Genomic DNA, 21,299 nt, shown 5'->3' with positions numbered 1-21,299 from the left:
ATGAAAATTCTAAAAAAAGCACACTACTTCAAATAACATCAAATAATTTAGTGCCTTATTTCACAAATGCCTATTATCTGGTAAGGTGATTTTTAAAAAGGAAAAATTTACATGAAGCAAAGTAAAGCAAAATTTCATCAAGCCAAAATAGGATGAAATTTGTGTTATCAGCCCAAGCAGTTTTAATTTCCTTCAGATTTAGAAGCAATCTTTAAATCAATAAAAAATCATTTAATTGAAAGCTCTAGCAAATATTTTATGCCTATTCTAAGTCAACACACTTAAAAAAATGAATCACTGAGAAACAATGGGCAAATTATTAGTATACTGAATTACGATATTTTGAGAATGTGACTTGTACTTTTAACACATTTATTTTTAAAACATTACATAAATGTTTACAAAATATAGATTTTTTCAGTTTTTAGGAAAAGCCTAGGGAAAAAAATCTACGGCTTTAGTACCTCCATCATCACACAGCAAATCTGATAGATGCATTTCGTTAAAGCTTCAGCAGTACCAGAAATGGTCACTGCTCGCTCAGTAGAATTGGGAAGCATATCACTGGCAACTTGTATAGATGCTCCTGTCGCCTAAGATAAATAATTAAAATTATATTAAAGACATTTCGTTATAGCTACACGTCTATATTCTTAAATTGTACTGAATCATCAGAAAGAACATACAGTAAATTTTTATTATAATAAATTTATGATTTTTTAATTTAATTAATTTTTTTTTTTTTTACACATGCAGATACTGATCTTACCTCACGAATATCCTTGATTTTCGACCCCCCTTTACCAATGAGGGACCCACACTGACTAGCAGGAACAATTAAACGAAGGGTCACAGGAGGTTTGGGGACGTTAGTTCCAGTGACACTAGCTTGGAGATCCTGAAAGAAATAAATACAAGTTAAGGAACAATTATAAAGAAAAACCATAATTTTAATTAGCTGATAAAAAAAAGAGGATTTTAGTACACACACAAAATTATTTAGTGGGTTAATTAAAGTTGTAAATCTAATTAGTGGCTGACTAAATTTACAAGTTAAAAAAAGGAGGGGGGGAGAAAGATGGGAAATATTCCAAATTTTTTAAAATCCATATTTTAAATTATATGAATTCCTCAACAAAAGAGTTGCGTTATTTAACTTTCTTTAAGAGGCATTACAAATATCACATGTATTAACACTCTGAACAGCACCACATAAAAAAAGTTATTTTGGGGCTGCTATTATTTATTTTAATTAACTTATTATAAATGTTTTCTAATGCTGTGTAACATATTTATAATAAATATTACATTTATATCTGTTTTTTAGAGCCAATGGGCTTGGTTCAAATAGTGCAGAAGGCATGGAAGTTCGTAAGCATAGAGTGTCTCTGTGGCATGCACTTAAAATACTGGTGAGCTGAAATTCCTCTCGAGTGGTTTGATGGTAGGAGACGGAGAGATGGGAAACCCTCGAACCATCCCCAGGAGTGTTCATCATTAAAATTAGAAAGGATATGCACAGTTAATACAATGGAAAACATGGGGTTAATAAAATGAGATACCCGTATGCACAATGGCGAAATTTTGCCCACTGCCCACTTGCATCTGTACTGTTTTTTAGACCATAATTATTTTGCACTCATTTGCATATATAATGCCAATGTAGACAAAATATATGTTGCATTTGATATAAGCAGCAATTAATGTGTTAAAAATCTAGCCACTTTCATAAATACAGAATGAATAAAGGACAAATTAGTAAATTATATGAAACTTGTAAATTGTAAAGTTTGTATAGATGAATTTTCATAACCTGTATACACTGTGGGATTTAGAATTGTAAGAATCAGAAAAGTTTGCAGATCATAAGAATTTTGTTTACATTTCTCGCATTCTAATATTTACATGAAATGTGAATTGTTTGCACATAAGTAACTAACCAAATCATAGTCATACCTTGAAAATTATTTAATATCTACTGTACTCACTGTATACTGTTTTGTGTTACAGCACTCTTTTGTACTTGTTTACAATTTTTATGTCATACTATTTCTGAAGGCAGTTTAGCCATTTTTTGATTTTTTTTTTTTTTTCCATAATATATGAAATTGTATTTATTCTTTTTTAGCAACTGGAATTGTTTTACTTTGGATTTAGAAGTGTTTTGGCAAAATTGTTATATAGGGAAGGGAATTCTAATTTACAGATGTACAAATAATTTAAAATAATTAACTTCATTGCCTCAACTAATTTGAGATGGACAAAGCATAACTATAGCTACGCCAGAAACCAAACTATGCAAGAAAACGAGTATATTGTTGAAGGACTCTTCCTTCTCTTGAAAAAGGTTTTGAGTCTAGCAAATGATAACACTACTTTTTCCTTTTTGAATTTATTTGAGTCATTTTATTTTTCCCGAGTTACTAACTGAATCCAAGTTAATGCAATTCCCCTAATTTTTAAATTTGAATTTTTCCAACTTTCTCTCTATTTTTTTTTTTTTTTTTTGGTTTTAATTTAAAACAGTAAATAATTTAATTACACACATATATATATACAAGCATTTACAGATTAAGCAGTCATTATTGGTTGATACTAGAATTTTACAGCAGATTATGTCTTAAAAGGTAAAGGAACAATTATCAAGCTTGAAGCCGATGACTGCAAATATGCCCAAGAATCCTCTGCTATATATATTTTCAGATTTTGACTTGATCCCTTTAAATAATAAGATGGCATTACATTTAGTACTTACATCTTCAAATTTTTGAGCAACTAAAGAGAAAGCTTTCAAGATAGATTCTGTACAACCAGTAACAGTGACTATCCGTTCAGGAGATGAGCCATCTGATATGTTGATTTTTGCACCACTCTAGTGAAAGGAAAAATGATTAAACTTACTTCGGTGGCAACTTATTTTTAATACGTTTTGTATTAACCAGAAAAAGTATAAACATTTTGTTTCACAAAATCTTAAACCTTGCAGATTTCAATTTTCTTTAATTAAATAAAATTTAAAAATAGTTCAGTTATATATAACAGCACAATCAAATTTATTAGGCCCATAAAAAAGGATTTTATCACAAAAACAAGAAGAAAGTAGAGTAGCACACATATGCATTTCAATTTATATCTTTAAAAGACAAACAAGATTGCTTTTATATTTTTGGCCATATATTTATGATTTCCATGAATTATTAATATCTAAAAACAAATAAATTAATAACTTTGAAAAAAGAAATACCAAGACAACTTATTTTCAGAAAACTGAGAAAAATATCATCACACACAACATCAAATTTAAAATAAGATATGATATAATGGTACACTCTGATTATCAGTAAGTACCCTACTGAAGTAACAAACTCTGTAAAGAAATATTTACTTGAATATGCTTACATCTATTTCAAAGATGCATCCAGTGCTGCCTACTTTTTTATGTTCTTTTCCCATACTTCTTGGACATAACTACACTAATCAATAGTTGTTTTGGGGGATAATCCCAGTTTTTCACAGAATTTCACCAACATATTTCCCTTATCCAATAAATAATATATAAAGCAAACAGCTATTGTAAATGAGATATGGCTGTCTTCAAACCAGTTTTCAATTTCCCTCCTAACACTTCGCTTTCAAATTTTTGCATTAGATTTCCCAAAAATTCAGGTATTTAAGAAGTAAACTTCACACAAAGTTGCATTTCTATTGTTGGGCAAAATACCACAGTTCTAAGGCCACACTTTTCTCTTCGGCTGGCAAATTCCATGGTCCCATCACATTTATATATATAAATACACAATGAAAATGAAATATTGATCAGAAAAATGACTAGAGAATTTCAAATTCACAAATCCACATGTGCTATGTGCATATCTGGGCTGCCACATAAATACTCTTTGGTAACATCATGGTTTGCCACATACATGCTTTTAGGCAACATGGTGCATTACCTCAGTAATACATTCTCATGACAACTGAAATGCAGACAATCAGAAAGGATAAACAAAATATTTTATTTTATACTCTAAATATCTATTTTGAGACACTTCATAAATCAAACAAGCATATTAAATACTGTTTATGAACAGAAAACTATTTCTAGATCTACGAAATGTATTTGAAATTTACTGTGCAGTTTTAGATGAATTCAGAAGTCATTCTGTTCAGACATAAGAATGAATAAAAGAAATAATTTTATACAATTCATAGATTATTAAATCCCATTTTATAAAATTATAATGGACTGAAGTTAAAAATAATAGCTAATAAATTAATTTTTACTCACAGATAAACATATCCTTAGGCAAAATTTTGAAAAATGACATGCATTAAATTATATTAAACTAGCAGCTATGCTATGCTGCCAGCCTTCATCTGGCTTTTAAATGTACCGGGAAAATGCCTGAATGGAATACTAAATGTTAAATTTTAAAAATGCGCAGAATTTTACTCTGAAGAACAAATTCATAAAAAAAAGTATTACATATAACAAAATTAGAATGAAATAAGCAATATCATTAATACAAATATTAATTATCCTAATAAATAAGTTAACCAACTTCCTGTTGCCTTCTCTCAACAAAGTCCAGTATCTAAGAGAAATTTAAAAACTGCACAGAATTATCCTCCTCATTTTTCCAAGTGGCAACAGTGCTGATTTTCAACAGTCAGCAGTGAAGTATACAAATGAATGAAAAACTATTGCAAAAAACACATTTTTAAAAGAAAGAAACTATGCGTTAAAAATCGAAAAGATAAAGATTAAAAAAAAAACAACACTGATTTGAATTTTGAAAAAAATTGCTTTGAGGTGCACAAGTTCTTGTCTAGATGCACATATATACCAAATTTTGTAGCCCTGGGTCTATTAGCTTACGTGCAACACAAATGAAAGACACACAGACTCTTTCTTTTATTATATGTAGAGATAACACATTACATAGCTTTCAAAGATTACTTAAAAAGTATCTTCTTAGAATAATTAAATAATTACTAAACATGGTTGGTTTCATGAATTCAAGTTTCTCTGTGGTATGAATTTTGATGAAGTAACTGTTCGTCTGAACTCTCTATGTAACATAATTTCTAGCATCGAATCTTCATGATTACTAGATTTTTAAGATTTATTTAATGCACAATAAAGAAAAGTGAGCTGAGGAAGAAGAGGAAAAGAAAACTGTAATTTGAAAACTTCAGATTACACCTTAATAGCTCAAAGAAAATTTTACTACTAAAAATTAAAAAGATATAAGAAAATGGCAGTTTAAGCTGCTTATTCAGGTACAACACTTGAAACAATTTTAAACAAAGCTGTTATGACAGATCTATTAGTTAAGAACTAATATCTGGAAATTCAATATACAAAACATAAAATCAGATATTTAAAATGAGTTGTCTGAAACAGAAATTCTATACAGTAGGAAGAAAAAATTATATGATTTTTTCCATTGCAATTTAACATCATGTAGAGATTTTTGTATTTATTTAATGAAGGTAAGCCTTAAATATTCAAAATGCAGCTGTGCATTTTATCCACTGAAGAGCTTGTGCAAAAGGCTTGAAATTTCCTCACAAATGAAAGGACAATAATTTTTATCTTGTTAGAATGGGAAACTTACATAATGTTGATAATAAAACCTTCTAGGTGTTTAAGAAACATAAAGCAGACACAAATTACATGTAACATGAATGAACAATACAGGTTGTATGTCATGAATGTGACAACCTTGGGATCTAAACATTGTCAAACCATAAAAAAATGGTAGACAACAGAAATCAACCTATGGGAGATCATTACTATGGGATATCCTTTTACGCTCTGTAACTACATTTTCAAACCCATAACCTTGCGAGATAAATTTAAAGTGGGAGGGACCATGCAGTGTTCTCGACAAGGTATTGCTTACAACTTTGAACTTTTCTTTACAGCTAAAAAATACAACAATTTCTTTTTGTTTTTATAATGGCATATCGTTGATCACTCAATCCTCTAGAACTTCATGCGATGCCATTTAGACATTCACATAAATTTTCAATAATTTCACCTTTGCAAGCATAGCTAATGATTTATGCTACAGTTTTATAGTATAGGGGCTATCTTTTGTTATTCTCGGTCTCTTTGCTAACAAGTTTTACAGTACAACTAAATATAAATATCTAAGACTATAAAATCAGAAGACCTGAGAGCAGAAAGAATAGATTTTGAATCCTGAATACTACCAACAGCACTGTCCTAGTGGCAGATTTACAAAGAATTAATAGCTCATTCAAAACATACCAGATCACATAGTAGCAAATTAAAAAGGTAAAACCTATATTTTACCCCGATCAGCATACAAAATCTCAATTCCAACCATCCAGCTTATCAACAATAACTTAATTTCACAAATTATTAAAAACATATACATTTGACAGATTATAAATGACAAAGTTTTAAAATTATATCACAAAAAAAAAAAAAAAAAAAAAAAAAAAAAAAAAAAAAAAAAAACAATAAAAAGAACCACACTATATTTTAAATTATAGAACAGGCGTCGGCAACCTATGGCACATGTGCCAGATCTGGCATGTGCTATAATTCACAGTGGCGCTCTACAAAGTTATCAGATAAAGACGTATCGTCTTGTCTCTTCTCCCTGCAACGACCTACCTCATGCTTCACACATTTGCTCTCCTTTTGTCTGGTTTGTTGTGCCGATACATGCATAGAGAATATGATTTTAGTCAAAAGTAGAATTTAGTTTGATGCATGTTGTGCGCTATAGGTTCCATTTAACTTTACGGCACATTCTTAGTTTTGTGCCGTAAAACGTTACTAAAAACGTAAAGCTTGATGTTCACAGTTTTTATGGCTCTTGAACAAATGAATGTGGATTTGTACAGCAAAAGGATTGTCCTGTACGTGTATTATGTCACGAAAGCGTCAGATGTTGCATGTTAAGTATACAAAGATATTTTCAAACTGCATTTTAATCAGTTTACATTTCAGAATTACGATGAAAAATTTGAAGTTGTAAAAAGAGCTATTACTGGATATAAGGAACAAGTTACATGTTTTGTCAAACAAATGGAGCCAAACCTAAAGTGATGGAAAGTAGTTTCATAATTGCTCATTGTGTAGTTGCCAAAAGACAAATCTTTCACAGATGGCAAATATATAAAGGACACATTTTTAAACCTAGAGACGTAAAGGACACATTTTTAAACTTAGAGGGTACAACCTCAGCTTGCCACCTAACTGGTATAGTGGTCAGTGATGCTGACTGCCGTATGGAAGGCCCGAGTTCAAATCCAGAAGCAGATATGGATGTTTATAAATGTAGAGTATCCGTGTAGCATGACGGTGCGGCAAACCAAAAATTCTACTGAGGGGTTGGTAGTACGAGAAGAGGGCTGGGAGACCCTCGAACTTCTCCCTCAGGTTGCTCTCCATCAAAATTGGGGGCAAAACTGAGAAAAGGAATACTGTCAGTTGTATGGTGCTCAAAGCTCCTGCCAACGACAGGTGCAATCTTGCACTCCTGGCCACAATGAATTTCGTGGGCTTGTTCTGATGTAACTGTCAGACAAGTGCGATAAGTTATGACAACAAGAACACATTTTAAAGAAAATATTTAAATATTGTCCAGCGATTTACCAAATCTACAAACAATATTATCCTACGTTCACAAAATACCTGCTTCTGTACAAATTACTGAAAGACAAATAACTCGAATGGCAGAAAATCTTGCAACAAAACAGAATTCTGGATTACAAGAAATTTGCATTTAGTGTTACTTTTGATGAAAGTACCAAAGTGAATGATGTTGTGCTCTATGTTAAGTTATTAGTATGTTGTTATTTTAAATTATTTATTTTATTTTAATAAATATGTTTAAAAGATACTTGGTACATAATATATGTACAATTTAGATTTTTTATTTGTGTTAATAAAATTTTATGTTAACAAATATATTTAAATAATACATAATTAGTATATAATAAAACTCTAAATCTGTATTCTTGAGACTCTATTGCCTAACTTTGCATGTATTGCCACAGGAATCGAATTGTTTCAAATATTTCCTACTGTATGGCATCCTGAATCATAGTGGTAAATTGGTTTAGTGCACCACAGCTACAAGGTTGCCAACCCCTGTTATAGAAGATTGATTAGAATATTCAAATACAAAATATGAGTGAAATTAAAAAACTTCACAGGAAAATAAATGTTTATTTTACTATCATATCAGAAAACAAATATAGAAAAAATAATAGTAAAATTCTGAGAAAATGTGCTTTATAGTTAAAAGTTAAATGAATAAAAACAAAATTTATATTGTATGTTCAGATGATACATAATGATCTATCTAAAATCATGTTGCCTAACTACGTACTTTATGCTTCATAACCGGAAAGTCTCAAATAAATACCAATAAACAGCTGAAAATTTTAAAATTACATGACACCTTAATGATACAACTCTTTTACCTAGAATGCACATCTATGCAAACTAAGTTTCATCTGTTACTGCATGACAGTATTTTTGTAACTAAAAATTAACAAGCACTTTAGAATAGAGGTGGTCCAAAATTGCTACTTTATAATTTTAAAATTATTTAAGATGAATGCTTTAATTATGTTTGAAGAAATAATTTTGAAATTCAAATGTGAAAAATAGCCTAAAATATGAATAAAATCAGAAGAATGATTCATTAATTAGCAAGAAATAAGGAGAGCAAAGAAAGAATCCTAAAAATAGTAATAAGCAGTTCGAAAGATATTAGTAGGGTAAGTTCTAGGAAATGCTTTTTTCTTTCCTTTGTTTGAGATGCAGTGCTTAAAAGTGGACTGTCTGGCTTCATGCCAAGGCATTTACGGATTAAGCAAACATAAGGCTTTGAGATTTTTACCAGTGCTTACATAAAGGAATCTGGTAATGATGGATAGTCATTCATTAACTTTAATTCTACAACTAAGTAAAGAAATTAAGGAAATCTTACCTCTTCTCTAAATTTCTTTATATTGTCTCCTTTCTATAAAAGACATTAATAAATTACAAAAAAGTTCTTCATAAAAATAAAAATGACTATTACAGAGTTTCTTCTACATAAAAGAACAAATTGAATTAATTACCTTTCCAATAATGCTCCCCACTTCCTAAATATGTAAGAAAAAAATATATAAATAAGCAATTTATATAGATAGATAAACTTCTAACAGGTCACTCATAGAATAAAGGGTATCAAAGTTAAACAAAAAAAAAAAAAAAAAAAAATCAAATGTATTCAAATCTATAATTAAATGTAAAGTTGTAAAGCTAATCTAGAGTTTGCCTGGACAGCATTAAAGACTGCTATCACCCTTTCATACTACAAGCAATTATAAAAAGTATACTAGGCATACCTTACATACTCCCCCCCCCTCACTAACGTAATTTTAAACAGCAAAAAAATACTTCATTATACTAATTTCTTCATACAGATTTTACTCACAATTCCCATTGAACAGAATTTGAGAACAGAAGATGAAAGATTTCTCCCTATTCCACTACTATCATTACACACCATAAGAATGTATTTCTCATATAATGATCTGAATTTTTTCAGGATGATAGCATACAAACTTCAAAAAACTAAATTTAAGCTTTATATACCTTCTAATATAATATAGGTTTTATGCAATGGAAAATAACAACAAATCAATTTTATTATCGCTCAGTATTCAAATGCTCACTTTATAGCCAGGAAGTTCTAGTTTTTATTAAAAAAGACTGTATAATTATTTCTAAGCTATACATAAAAATTAAGAACTAAAAATAAGTCTGAACTTGTCCTGTAAAAAGTGTTAAAAAGAATAACAACAATAATAGTTTACCCCGTATTAATTAGTTTATATAAATAGGTGATACTAAAAAAATAACCATATAGTACAACTTATCTTTCTCCACATTACCTTAGAAATCTTTAAACAATCTAATCTCAACATTAAAATCCTTGCATTTTCAATCTTAATTTCATGCACACTGTTTGCACTCCAAAATGCAAGACAACAAAGAATAAAATACCACAACCTATTTCCTGGACAAATAATATAATATACCAAAAGTGAACTAATTAAAATTACAATACCATCTGATTTGTGGACACAAAGAAATCAATATTCTTTATAGCCCCCATAGCTTGTAGTGCTGCAACGAGATAAACACTGAAAGAAAGAGGCTTCCAATGAGTATTTAGGATATGCCATTCTGGTGCTGCTTCATTTGGACAACCATGGGTTGTGTATGCTAGGACACCATTCATTGACTAGATATGTTCAATAGACACATTGAGAGAATGGGTGAGTTATGGTAACAGTGTAACTTGATGAGCAATAGAGAACTGTTGAATACTGTGTATCATATGCAGCTGTGAATTGCCCTGCTGTAGCTTAACCACAGACAAACCTTGAAATTAGGAAGCACAATATATACAAAAACTTCAAAGATTTAGCAATGGCTGTAAAGTGCTACAACAAGTGCATTAAGAAGATGCAAGAATACAATCTAGTGGCATTCCAAGCCATAACTTCACTTGATGAATCAATGTGGTAATCAAGACATTTGTTACTGTGCTGTTAACAGACTTGGATATGACCATCATGGTGTAGAAGGCAGAATTGAGATTAACCTAAAATGACAATGTTGTGCAAACTGTATGTCCATGTCTGACATTCAGGACACTATTGCAGCCATACACAAATGTAAAGCAGAATGAATAATTGCAGTTCCCCTTCCTTTGCACACAGTCTTGAATAGTATGTGTTAAAACAGATTGTTGCGCTAGGATTTTAGTTAATGTTGTATGATTTGTTATTGCCATGCATACAGCATGCCTGCCATTTCATTCGGTGACACGAGGACGCTTGCGCAACTGTCCTTATCGGCCAGACTGATTCTATATTTCCCTCACTCTGCTGCAATTTTAACCAACACAAGAAATAATTTGTCAGAAGTGGTGTCACAAAAAGTCACAAATGGTGGTTATGAAAAATGCTGAATATTCTTTTGACAGAAGATTAAGAAAAACAAAAATCTCTTAAAATTCTGGAAAGAAAAACCTCTCACTACAAAAGAATAATGGTGTGAACAAATGTCATATACTTTTTCAGTTATTTAAAAACATTATTATAAGTCTCAGTAGAAAGAAGCTTTGAAGACAACAATAAATGAAATTAATGTTTTCTTTTTCAAATGGAGACAAATCTGCAAGACAAAATGTCTTGACAAAGCATGTCATTCATATTAGCAAAATTATTTTATATGGGAAAGCTAGTCATCCCCCCCCCCCCGAAAAAAAAGGCCACTAACCAGCAGCTGAGAAGCAAAGTCGCTTAACACTGGTAGTTTGGTCCAAGTTTGAACACCGCAAACAGGCTGGCTGCATACGCGATACTCGTTTTCATAATTTCTCCATGTGTAATATGCACACCAGCCAGTTTCCCTTAGAAAGTACTCCACAAAGCATCTCTTCCCTTAGGCAGATAGCCCTTGAGCGCTTTGCCGTAATCACACCAATCATCTGAAAAAAAAATTTCTGAAAGCCAGAAACAACTGGCTCAAGAATTTTAAAAGTAGTCAGAGAACTGTTTCAAGAAATTTTGTGATGAAGGCGCATTTATACTTTCTGGCTGAAAATAATTCACAAATTTATGGGGTGAAGAAAATGAAACTACTCCTCTTATTAGTAACTGATATAATATGAACTAACTGGAAAGGGATTCGAAATTAACTGTTATAAAATTAAAATATACCTTACAAAGTGTTTGCTTATTCCTTGACTGGTGGACTCTCTAATTCAAATAGCCAAAACTATATAATTACTGTCTAAATCTGGCAGAAAAATTGTGAATCTATTGATAACAGGCATTGAAAAATGAGCCATAACATTAAATTTATTCTCACGTATCCTTAGATAAATTGTCCATATAAAGGTATGCACAGTTATGTATTTAAATTTCATTTTACCAACAAGGATTACTGACAGCAAGGAGATGAGATCAATGACCCTTATTAGTCTGAAATTGCTTCAAATCTCATCAGGGCTATCTGCATGTATGTGTTCAGAAGTCTTGCCCCCTCCCGATATGTAACATGAATACAAAAACTGCTCATAGAATGCTCTGTAGAAAGAGATTACAATTTCTTTTATTAGGCAGATAGATGTGTTTCGCTATATTTAGTGAAGCAAACAAAATAAACTGAATCTTTGTTCTACAGGGATTAAACAAAAAGTGTGATTTTTTTTTAATAGTGCCAGAATTGAAAATATTTCTATAAAATTCTACAACTAATTTTGAGAAATTTTGTAGAAAAACTGGAAGTAGTACATGTCTGGGACTAATACTGTACTGTCTCGGACTAAATAAAACATGTAACCAACTTTTATGAGCACTTTAAAATATAAAACACCATACTTTATTACACAATTATCTTTTCAAGAAAGAAATAGTTCCCTTTTATTTGAGAGACGACACACAGTATCATGCATTTCCAAAAATGTTCATAGCTGAATCTAAAATGTTCACCATCAGTGCTTTACATTTCATAAACAGCATATAGATCCGGTATTTATCATAAATCCACATTTATCATTAATGCCATAAACAAAAGAAGAATGAATAAAAATTTTGATGCTACATCACAAAATTTTAAATGAGTACAAGCATGCAAGGGAGAAAAATATCAATTTATCAGATCTCATACAGTATAATTTATAACGTCTTACCTTCCCTTGCATGATAAGACGGACAGTAAGAGTAACAGCAGGTGCAACTCCATTTGGTGTGAGAGGTCCTTGCTGATGAGGTATGTGGTATATACTTTTTAAAGGAGCTTCAACACCTGATGCCATCTTCCTATAATAAAAAGAAAATATTAGAATATGTATAAAAACTAATATTAGAATATGAATAAAAAAAACTAAACACTTACATTAAACCTGATATAGGTTTTTTTTTTTTTTTTTTTTTTTTTTTTTTTAATTTCAAAATAATTCTAAAAACACAAGAGTAGTTTCTGTGGCTGATAATAGTTAATGAAAATTACTTATGCCCAATTTGGCACATGAAATATTTATTTCTATTCCAGATCTATGCTACATATCTAAGGCTTACTCATATGTAGCTTATAATTAATTAACTGAGCATTTAATAAATATCTTTCTTTTTTAGAACTTAAAAATTATTTTAATTAACCTTTGTCAAACACAAAACAACTTTTTAAGAACAACATAATACAAGACTATTACACCAAATACTGGCAGACTGACTATAAAAGATCAACTCACAAAATATATTAATTCTCCCAAACAAATAAAATTAGGAACTTGCATTTCATAAGAAAATTTATATTTAGTAAATGATAATGAAAAAAAAAAAAAAAAAAAAAAAAAACAGCATATGTACATTGCTTATTGGAAAATAAAATATACTTTGCTCCCTATATTACACTTAAAAAAAAAAAAAAAAAAGTATGTAGGTATATAATAGCTCAAGTGTAATATTTTTACACATGATTATTTATCCACAAAAATCTTCATCATATTTATAACACAAGTTATATTAAACAGGTTTATTCAAAGAACTATACTACTATACTCAAAACACTATAAATGTTACATGTTTTTTAATATATTTCAATTATTTAACTGAAAAAGTTTGGTTTGGTTCGGTTTATTTAATTATGGCAAAGCACACTAGGGCTATCTGCCTAAGGGGAGGGATACCTTCGTGGAGGACTTTCCAAGAGAAACTGCCTCGTATACACATTACACATGGGGAAAACCACGAAAACGCCCATGCAGCCAGCCCGTTTGCGGGATTCAAACCTCGAACCAAACTACTAGTGTTCAGCGACTTTACCGCTCGGCCACTAGTGGGCCTTTAACTGAAAAAGATTCACTATTGATTTGGCAATATTATGCAGCAACACTTCTTATATATTTAAGATAGTGCCTTTTTTTTGTCAAATGTCACATGTGTTTAATGAAAAAGAAATATTAGTTATTTATGTGTTCACAGCAGACATCTGGAGTTTACAAGGTTGCGTAAAATTTATAAAAGACTCAAAGTTTCAAAAGTATTTTAAGTACCAGATAACAAGTTATTATCAGTTATCAAATGGTGGAGTAAATGGAACAAGTAGAATTTATACATTTAAAATCAGTATATATGCTTTAATACTTATAAAATTATTTTCATTTAAAAAGACCCCGCTCTCAGGGAGAAAAAAAAAAAAAAAAAAAAAAAAAAAAAAAAAAAAAAAAAAGAAAGATAATTTTTTATAATAATTCTCAAAATATTTAACTAAATAAAAATAAGTATGCAATTTTGAACTTTTACGAATTTATTTTGAAAATCCCTTAAAAAAACACAGAATTATAACAGGTCAGTTATTCTTTAGTTTTAGAATGAGCAAATATGAAGGTGTTCATGACAGCAGGATCTATATAGATATAAAAGAGGAAAGCATATTTTCATACATAAGAAAGATGCTATTATTCAACTTGGAATTTTTCAAATAAAGTGCTATAAAAAATTCTATGGGCTGAAAACTAAACAATGAACAGATTATTTTTTGTTTAAACATAGAATTCAAGATACAATTCTGTTATTGGGACCAGATTCAGAAACGTATGTGTGTATGTATATATATATATATATGTACGCATGTATATATATATATATATATACATGCGTACATATATATACATCCATTCCTACATTTCAGAACCCAGTCTCAATAACAGGACAGTACCAAATTTAATTATGTATCAAATGAGTCTGTTGAATAATATACCATTAGTTTCTCAAAAGTTCCATGGTTTTGTGAACTTCTTTAAAATTGGCTTCCACTTGATTGCATAGAGGGTATTTACACATTTTTAGAATGATTTCAGGATCATTAATTAATATTTAAAACGTATAGAGTATTTTTTTAAATATTCAATCTGACAGGATTTGTTTTCCAAGTCTACAAGTCTGCATCATGATTTCCATAATAGGAGGGCTCTTTGTAAAATTACCAGAGTACAGATTGCCATTCCTTTGCCACTACTTTCCAGAGTCTATCAATCATGCTGGGTTTGTACTTAGACAGAGCTCAAGAGACCAAAGGCCCAAGAGTCAATAGGTGCAATGTCAGGAGATTTTGCAAGATTACTTTGATAATGTATATACATAAAACCAGTGTCAGTCTTCATTTTTTTCAAGAAATGCAGTGATACTTTTCAAAGTATAACTCATTGCCCTGTCTTGATGAAGTTTTCACTCATTGAAAGTCACTGGGATAAAGAAATGGAATTTTTTCAGTAAACATCAGACATAAAGCACTTTCCTGATAGTATGCTGAGTTGATTTTAACATTTTCCCCACTCTTCTTATTTTGAATTTGCCAATGTAAGAGGATTCTGTAACCCTTTGCAGAAACTTTCTATGTACTGATGAAACCATGTTTGTATATTTTCTTTCTAGTCATTTTTGATAATAAATAGACCTTTTTCTAGCTGCAGTTATTTACTTCATCAAGGCTCACCACAATGTGTTTCTATTTATCTTCTACTAAATCGTTTTCATATAGGGTCCTAAAAATTGTTCTATGTTGAGCTCACATGCTTCAGCAAAAGCTGGTGAATAATATGCTTTTTTTTTTTTTTTTTTTTTTTTTTAAAGGTGTAAAATCTTGGTTTATTATTTTATTTATTATTTCTACAGATGATTTAAGCCTTTGCAACTCATTTCTGCATCAGCAGATTTTCTCATTACCATCTATTTAACAGTAGAAACCATGCATATGTACCTTTTTCCATGTATTTGTTTGGAGATTTCTTTCCATGTAGAAGTAATGTTTGATGATTTTTCCCTCTCTTATTAATAATGCTGCTTGTTTTGCACTTAGAAATATTAAAACTATACATTTTACAATGTTTTTGAGTTATGAAATAGGACTATTTCTCTTTGCAAAGTGCAAAAACATATAGTTCATAATCCACAGCTTGTTTACATGTGGCATTTTGAAAGAAGGATTGATTTAAAAGTAGCAGACACTATTTCTCATTTCAAATAATAAGTTGTTGCCAGAAAATTTTCATTCCAAAACATATGCTTTTCAAAAATTTTTATCAAAATTCTTAAAAATGTGTAAACACCCTCTATAAACCTTTATAATTTCTAATACACTCTAATACACACACACACACACACACATATATATATATATAATATTTTAAGACATGTTACAAATAAGAAAAGAGAATCAAATATTTCAGATTATGCAGAATATGACAATTTTTCTTATAAATGAGTGCAGCTTGAAATTTCAGCAGGTATTTGAAATGAAAACACACTCTTTAATTAGGACTGTACTCATTAAAACAGTATATCTGGTCAACTTTGAGTTTGGTTAACCTTCCTTTTGGAATGCTCAGCAATGCTGCAAATGCAATTTCAATCTAATCATTTTTGTTGCTTAATAAATTCGGAATTAATCCATGAACTCAAAATCAATGCATAAAGGACAGTTTCCTTTTGACTATTAATACTACTTTGCATATACTACAATAATAACTATTTTATGCATATATATATATACTACACAAATAAAAATAAAAACATACTTTAAAAAGAGTCCAGATAAGATTTTTATGAATGCTTGTTATCATTAAAATTCTAAAATCAAGAATCAAACTAAAATGATTAAGCATAAGAATGAAAAATATTCCTACAGCATTTTAAATACAATCGCGATAACATATGCGTACTCATAATTAGTTGGTGGAATTTTTGCATAAATGATAAAATTTAATCAATGTTTGAGATTAATTTCAAATAAAAATTGCAGAGCTTTTCTAGAGACAAAGAAGCAATTCCCGTTCATAAGCTAAATTATTCTTAAATTTGAATTACTTTTTAAATAACTCTTGAAAGGAAAATATGCGGTTTGCCACATAAAAAAAAAAAAAAAAAAAAAAAAAAAAAAAAAAAGATACTGCAACGTTATCAAGTTAGAACAAATAATTCAAACAAAATAAAAAAGATCTGAAAGTTAGCAGTATTTCCATAGATGAAGTTACCCAGGTAGCTTAAAAATTAAAATATCCGGAAATTACGCACAAGTAAACTTCACTTAATGGTAGTTCGAAGCGACGGCACACGTGAACCACTATTTCTTTAATTTTTATACATGACGCAATACTCTGATGAGCTCAGACAATTACAGACATAAGCTAAAACTATCATACCGGTAAATAAAAAAAAAAAAAAAAAAAGGCAGAGGCAGAAATAAGAAGACCCACCTATGCGGAATCCGGCCATCCAAAGTTTCGCGGGAACACGGCCAAACGAGCCACCACAGAAAGAGTAGTCCTAGAGTGTAATCCAATTATAGGGGCGAATTTGCTGAGCATATCACTTTAGAGGTCTCACAACAGAGACAAAAAAAAAAAAGTGGGAAAATGAAAGGAAAGCAGGATGAGAAGAAAGAATTCCATCCCAATGAAGCGAGTTGCAATCAAATTAGGTGAATAGCTTCTAAATAGAGTCTGGAAAATGCCTAGGAGCTCCACGAAGACATACACACCTGCCTGCGCAGTCTTTTCAATCGAAATGAAAACAATAGGAAAAACTTGTAACCTTGGAACATTGTGTCGCAAGCGTTCCACATCACAGATAAGGAAAATTGACCCATTATTCGCTCTTCCAAAATTCGAAGTGAAACATCTACGACTTTTAAGCTAAAGAAATCATTACAGTTTTCCTTTAACTAGGAAACGAATATTTTAAAAGTTTACGTAATATATATATATATATATATATATATATATGTGTGTGTGTGTGTGTGTGTGTGTGTGTGTGTACATAAACACACACAAGAGCAAGATTTAAGTTTTTTTATAAGCATACAGGAAATATTTAATAAGGCAAGTTTCCTTCACTCAAGAGTCAGTTGAAAATTCATAAAAAGGTGTAAAACAAAAATAATACGAGTAATGATATGTAAGCATGAGAATAAAAAGTAACATATCGGAATAAATTATAAGGAAATTGCAGATATGTGAGTGTTGAAATAAAAATCAACATCACACAACAATAAACCTCCCAAATGGACCCTCTCAATTTTAAATTACAACGGTAGCAGCAATATGGAACATATATTACATATATACAAGTTCTACATGTCTTTAGGGAGATTAGTCAGCGCTACCTTTGTTATCATCAAATAACGCAAAGTTTAAACTAGTAAATCACAAATGACCATACAGCCCATCCCAATAAAGCAAAAAAAAAAAAAAAAAAAAAAAAAATTATAAATAAAAATATATTTAAAAAAAAAAATCTGACAGGTTTCAGATTTTAACGGTCGCCCAAAAGGGTTTGTTTAGGATTTTTACGCTCTGGCTGAGCTCGCAATCTGTCCTGCTGTTACACACTTCCCCTACCCCCCTTTTTTGGCTTTTCAAATTTATTATTATGCATAAATTTTTCGCACTTACGCCATATACAATTCAACAGCAAAATTACAAAATTTTTAAAAGCGCCACAGTAGTTTACGTTTAAAATTCTCGATGTAGCGTTAAGTGTTGGCATACATTTTCCTATGGAAATGTACGCCAACACCGGGGAAGAACCCGGTGTTTTCTCAGCACATTTCGTATCAATGGCTAGTTTTCTTAAAAGGATGGCTTTACAAAACTTTTTATCTTTTTATTATTTAATGTTTCGTGTGTGTGCTTTTCTTATTAAGTATCACGTTCTTGGCGCTTACGCCACATGAAATTCGATTCAACAGCAAAATCATAAAATATTTAAAAACAGCATATCTTTAGAATTTCCGGTAGACAGTCTCGTACGTTGCAAGTTTTTTTTTTTTGGGGGGGGGGGAGGGTAATCCTGTCATTGCTCGATTTGAAATCGTTGAGTTTCTAAATAAAAAATTAATTAGTTTTACAAATATAAAATTCGAGCTTCTATGCGTCGGGCGGAGAACTACGTCATTCAAAATTTTTTTTTCACACTGCAAGAAAAACGCATACATTCATGCAAATCCCTCATTATTTAATTTCTTTCTTCTTTTATAATATTTGTGGGCAACAATTTAAAAAGTGATTCACCGTTTATAGTGATTCAAATCAAAATACCGTTTCAAGACTAATATCCTATTCGGGACTAACGTCCTTTTTGGGCTAAAAAGGATAAGATGGCAATGCATGATAAACGCATTGCGAAATAGTAAATGTACACAAAATTACATTCTGATTATTATTATTATTATTATTATTATTATTTACAATTCACATAATGTATGAAAACAAAGTTTAACTTTAACTACTTACTTTATTTTAGATTATGTTGTCAAAATAGGTAAACCCACCGACTAAGTAGGTCGCACGAACCAAGCAAGTTTGTCTCGGAAAATGAACTTTTATTTCTCAAATAAATTACAGCCTTTTTCTAAAATCCATACCGTATGAAATACACTGAGCCATTATTTTATCAAGCACGTTTTATATATTATTTTTTTATTTTTTGCTGCTTTCGTCTGTCTAAACACCATTGGCGAATATCTGAAATAGAGCTGCATTCTGTTTGATATCAGAGCAAAATAACTTACTAATGAAAGGAACGATGCACCAGAGTGATATATATTTAAAGTGTATAAAATACTAAAACTTCCGAAAAATAGCCACTACCTTAATGTATTCAGCTATGACAGATCGATTCAATTAAAAATTTGAATAGGTAATGTACCAAAGTACGTATCGTTAGTATTATATTTTGAAAACAACATTCAATGCAATTCAATTTAAATAACAGATAAAAACTTAAAGCATACTTCGCATTTATACTTCAATAAAATGAAAGCATATACATGCCCTCACTTCAGAAGTAATCAAATTAACTAAGTTAAAAATTGTTCACTTCAGGGAAATTACGAATGATATCTGACGTCAGTTTGACGGTTTTAGTTAAACACACTAAGAAATATATATAATTTATAATAAAAACTTTCCGTATACCATCTTGAAGGAACTCAAATTCAATTACCATAAATGAAAAAACAATTTTTTGTAGAATTTAAATTATTAATTTCAATCTCCTTGTTTAAAAAAAATCTGCTAAGAAAAATTGGGTTTTCATCCGCAGAGAACCCTTTGGCGCCGTTGCAGTTTTACTCGCCAAGCTGAGCCGAGCCGTAAGCGTGATATTTTGTAAACGTGGTTGGTTTTTTGTGACGTAAATTCAAGTTAGCAGACAATGGTAGTAAAAATTAACAGATAATAAGTATGTAGATATAAAACTAACAGGTTAAACGTGATATACGAAAATAAATTTCTATTAAATTCAAGTTAGCACAGAAAACAATGTATTAAACATAACGGGAAGTAAAAATTCATTTAAAAAATAACAATTAGTTTTCTTATACTTACGTTTACAATATACTTATATGTATTTTCTCTAATTCATAATAAAATACTAATATTTCTATTACAAATGTCTTTTTTTCACTATTAAGTACTTTGCCTGTTGATTGATGTATTTCGGTAAGAGCCATGCCCATGTAATAAATTAATGAATGCATGACCATATCCATTTTACATAGTTTTATGATATGATAAATGTTTTATGATATGACATGATATATCCATTTTACATAGTTTTAAGTTTTTTTTTTTTTTTTTTTCAAGTTACTTGCATACAGCTTAAAGCATTTTACGTTGAAACAAATACCTATCCTTTTTCATAATATATTTCACAATACAAATAACCTTCAACAGTAATCAAATTTTCTTCAGTAGCATTTTTAATAAAACCAGAAATTTATACATTTTAAAATTATTATAGGGGTTGGAAACCTCATGGATCTGCGTGCTTACAGCTGTTAATAATTAAGAACATAACGTGAACAGCCATGTTACAAATTAGCATTCACCCCTCCCGCCATAATTTCTTCCTTTGATCCCGAACTGACGACCCGAGAACCGGCATCTTTCGACGAAAACTTCTTTAATTACGCGAAAATATTTCTATCTATTCGTTGTTAAAAAATTCAGAAAAAATAATAATAAATAAGAGAAACATAATATAAATCTCCAAATGCGAACAACGACAACCTTCGCATAAGCGAATAGGATGAATTAGCTAGGTTACCAGGTTTGAACTATTATCGCCATAGTTGGCAATGTTTACATTTACCGGGTTCTCTGCGGAAGTGCTTCCGAAAAATCTCTAGTCGCAAAAATATCAAAACCAAAAGTAAATTTAATTGTAAAAGTAGCTATTGT

The 21,299-nt window shown here is 30.3% G+C and overlaps 1 protein-coding gene across 3 annotated transcripts in view; it reads right to left on the bottom strand.

The window, feature by feature from the left end:
- LOC118193502 (poly(rC)-binding protein 3-like) overlaps positions 1-21,299 on the bottom strand; it is a 135,056-nt gene that overhangs the window by 29,726 nt on the left and 84,031 nt on the right. For 2 of the 3 annotated variants that reach the window (XM_085812004.1, XM_085812005.1), the window contains 6 exons: positions 12,747-12,876; positions 9,115-9,138; positions 8,982-9,014; positions 2,756-2,872; positions 770-898; positions 465-593 (listed from right to left, as the gene is read on the bottom strand). In XM_085812004.1, the coding sequence (XP_085668130.1) occupies positions 465-593; positions 770-898; positions 2,756-2,872; positions 8,982-9,014; positions 9,115-9,138; positions 12,747-12,872 (558 nt within the window). In that variant the 5' untranslated portion in view covers positions 12,873-12,876. Of the gene's footprint in view, positions 1-464; positions 594-769; positions 899-2,755; positions 2,873-8,981; positions 9,015-9,114; positions 9,139-12,746; positions 12,877-17,312; positions 17,608-21,299 lie in introns of those variants that run through there. The other variant, XM_035364602.2, reaches the window with a different exon arrangement.

The sequence above is a fragment of the Stegodyphus dumicola genome, chromosome 2, assembly GCF_044657685.1.
Source record: "Stegodyphus dumicola isolate Sdum_Otavi_A_Nest chromosome 2, ASM4465768v1".
In the NCBI taxonomy this organism is placed as follows: Eukaryota; Metazoa; Arthropoda; class Arachnida; order Araneae; family Eresidae; genus Stegodyphus; species Stegodyphus dumicola.
This window is presented reverse-complemented; position numbering and strand designations above follow the sequence as displayed.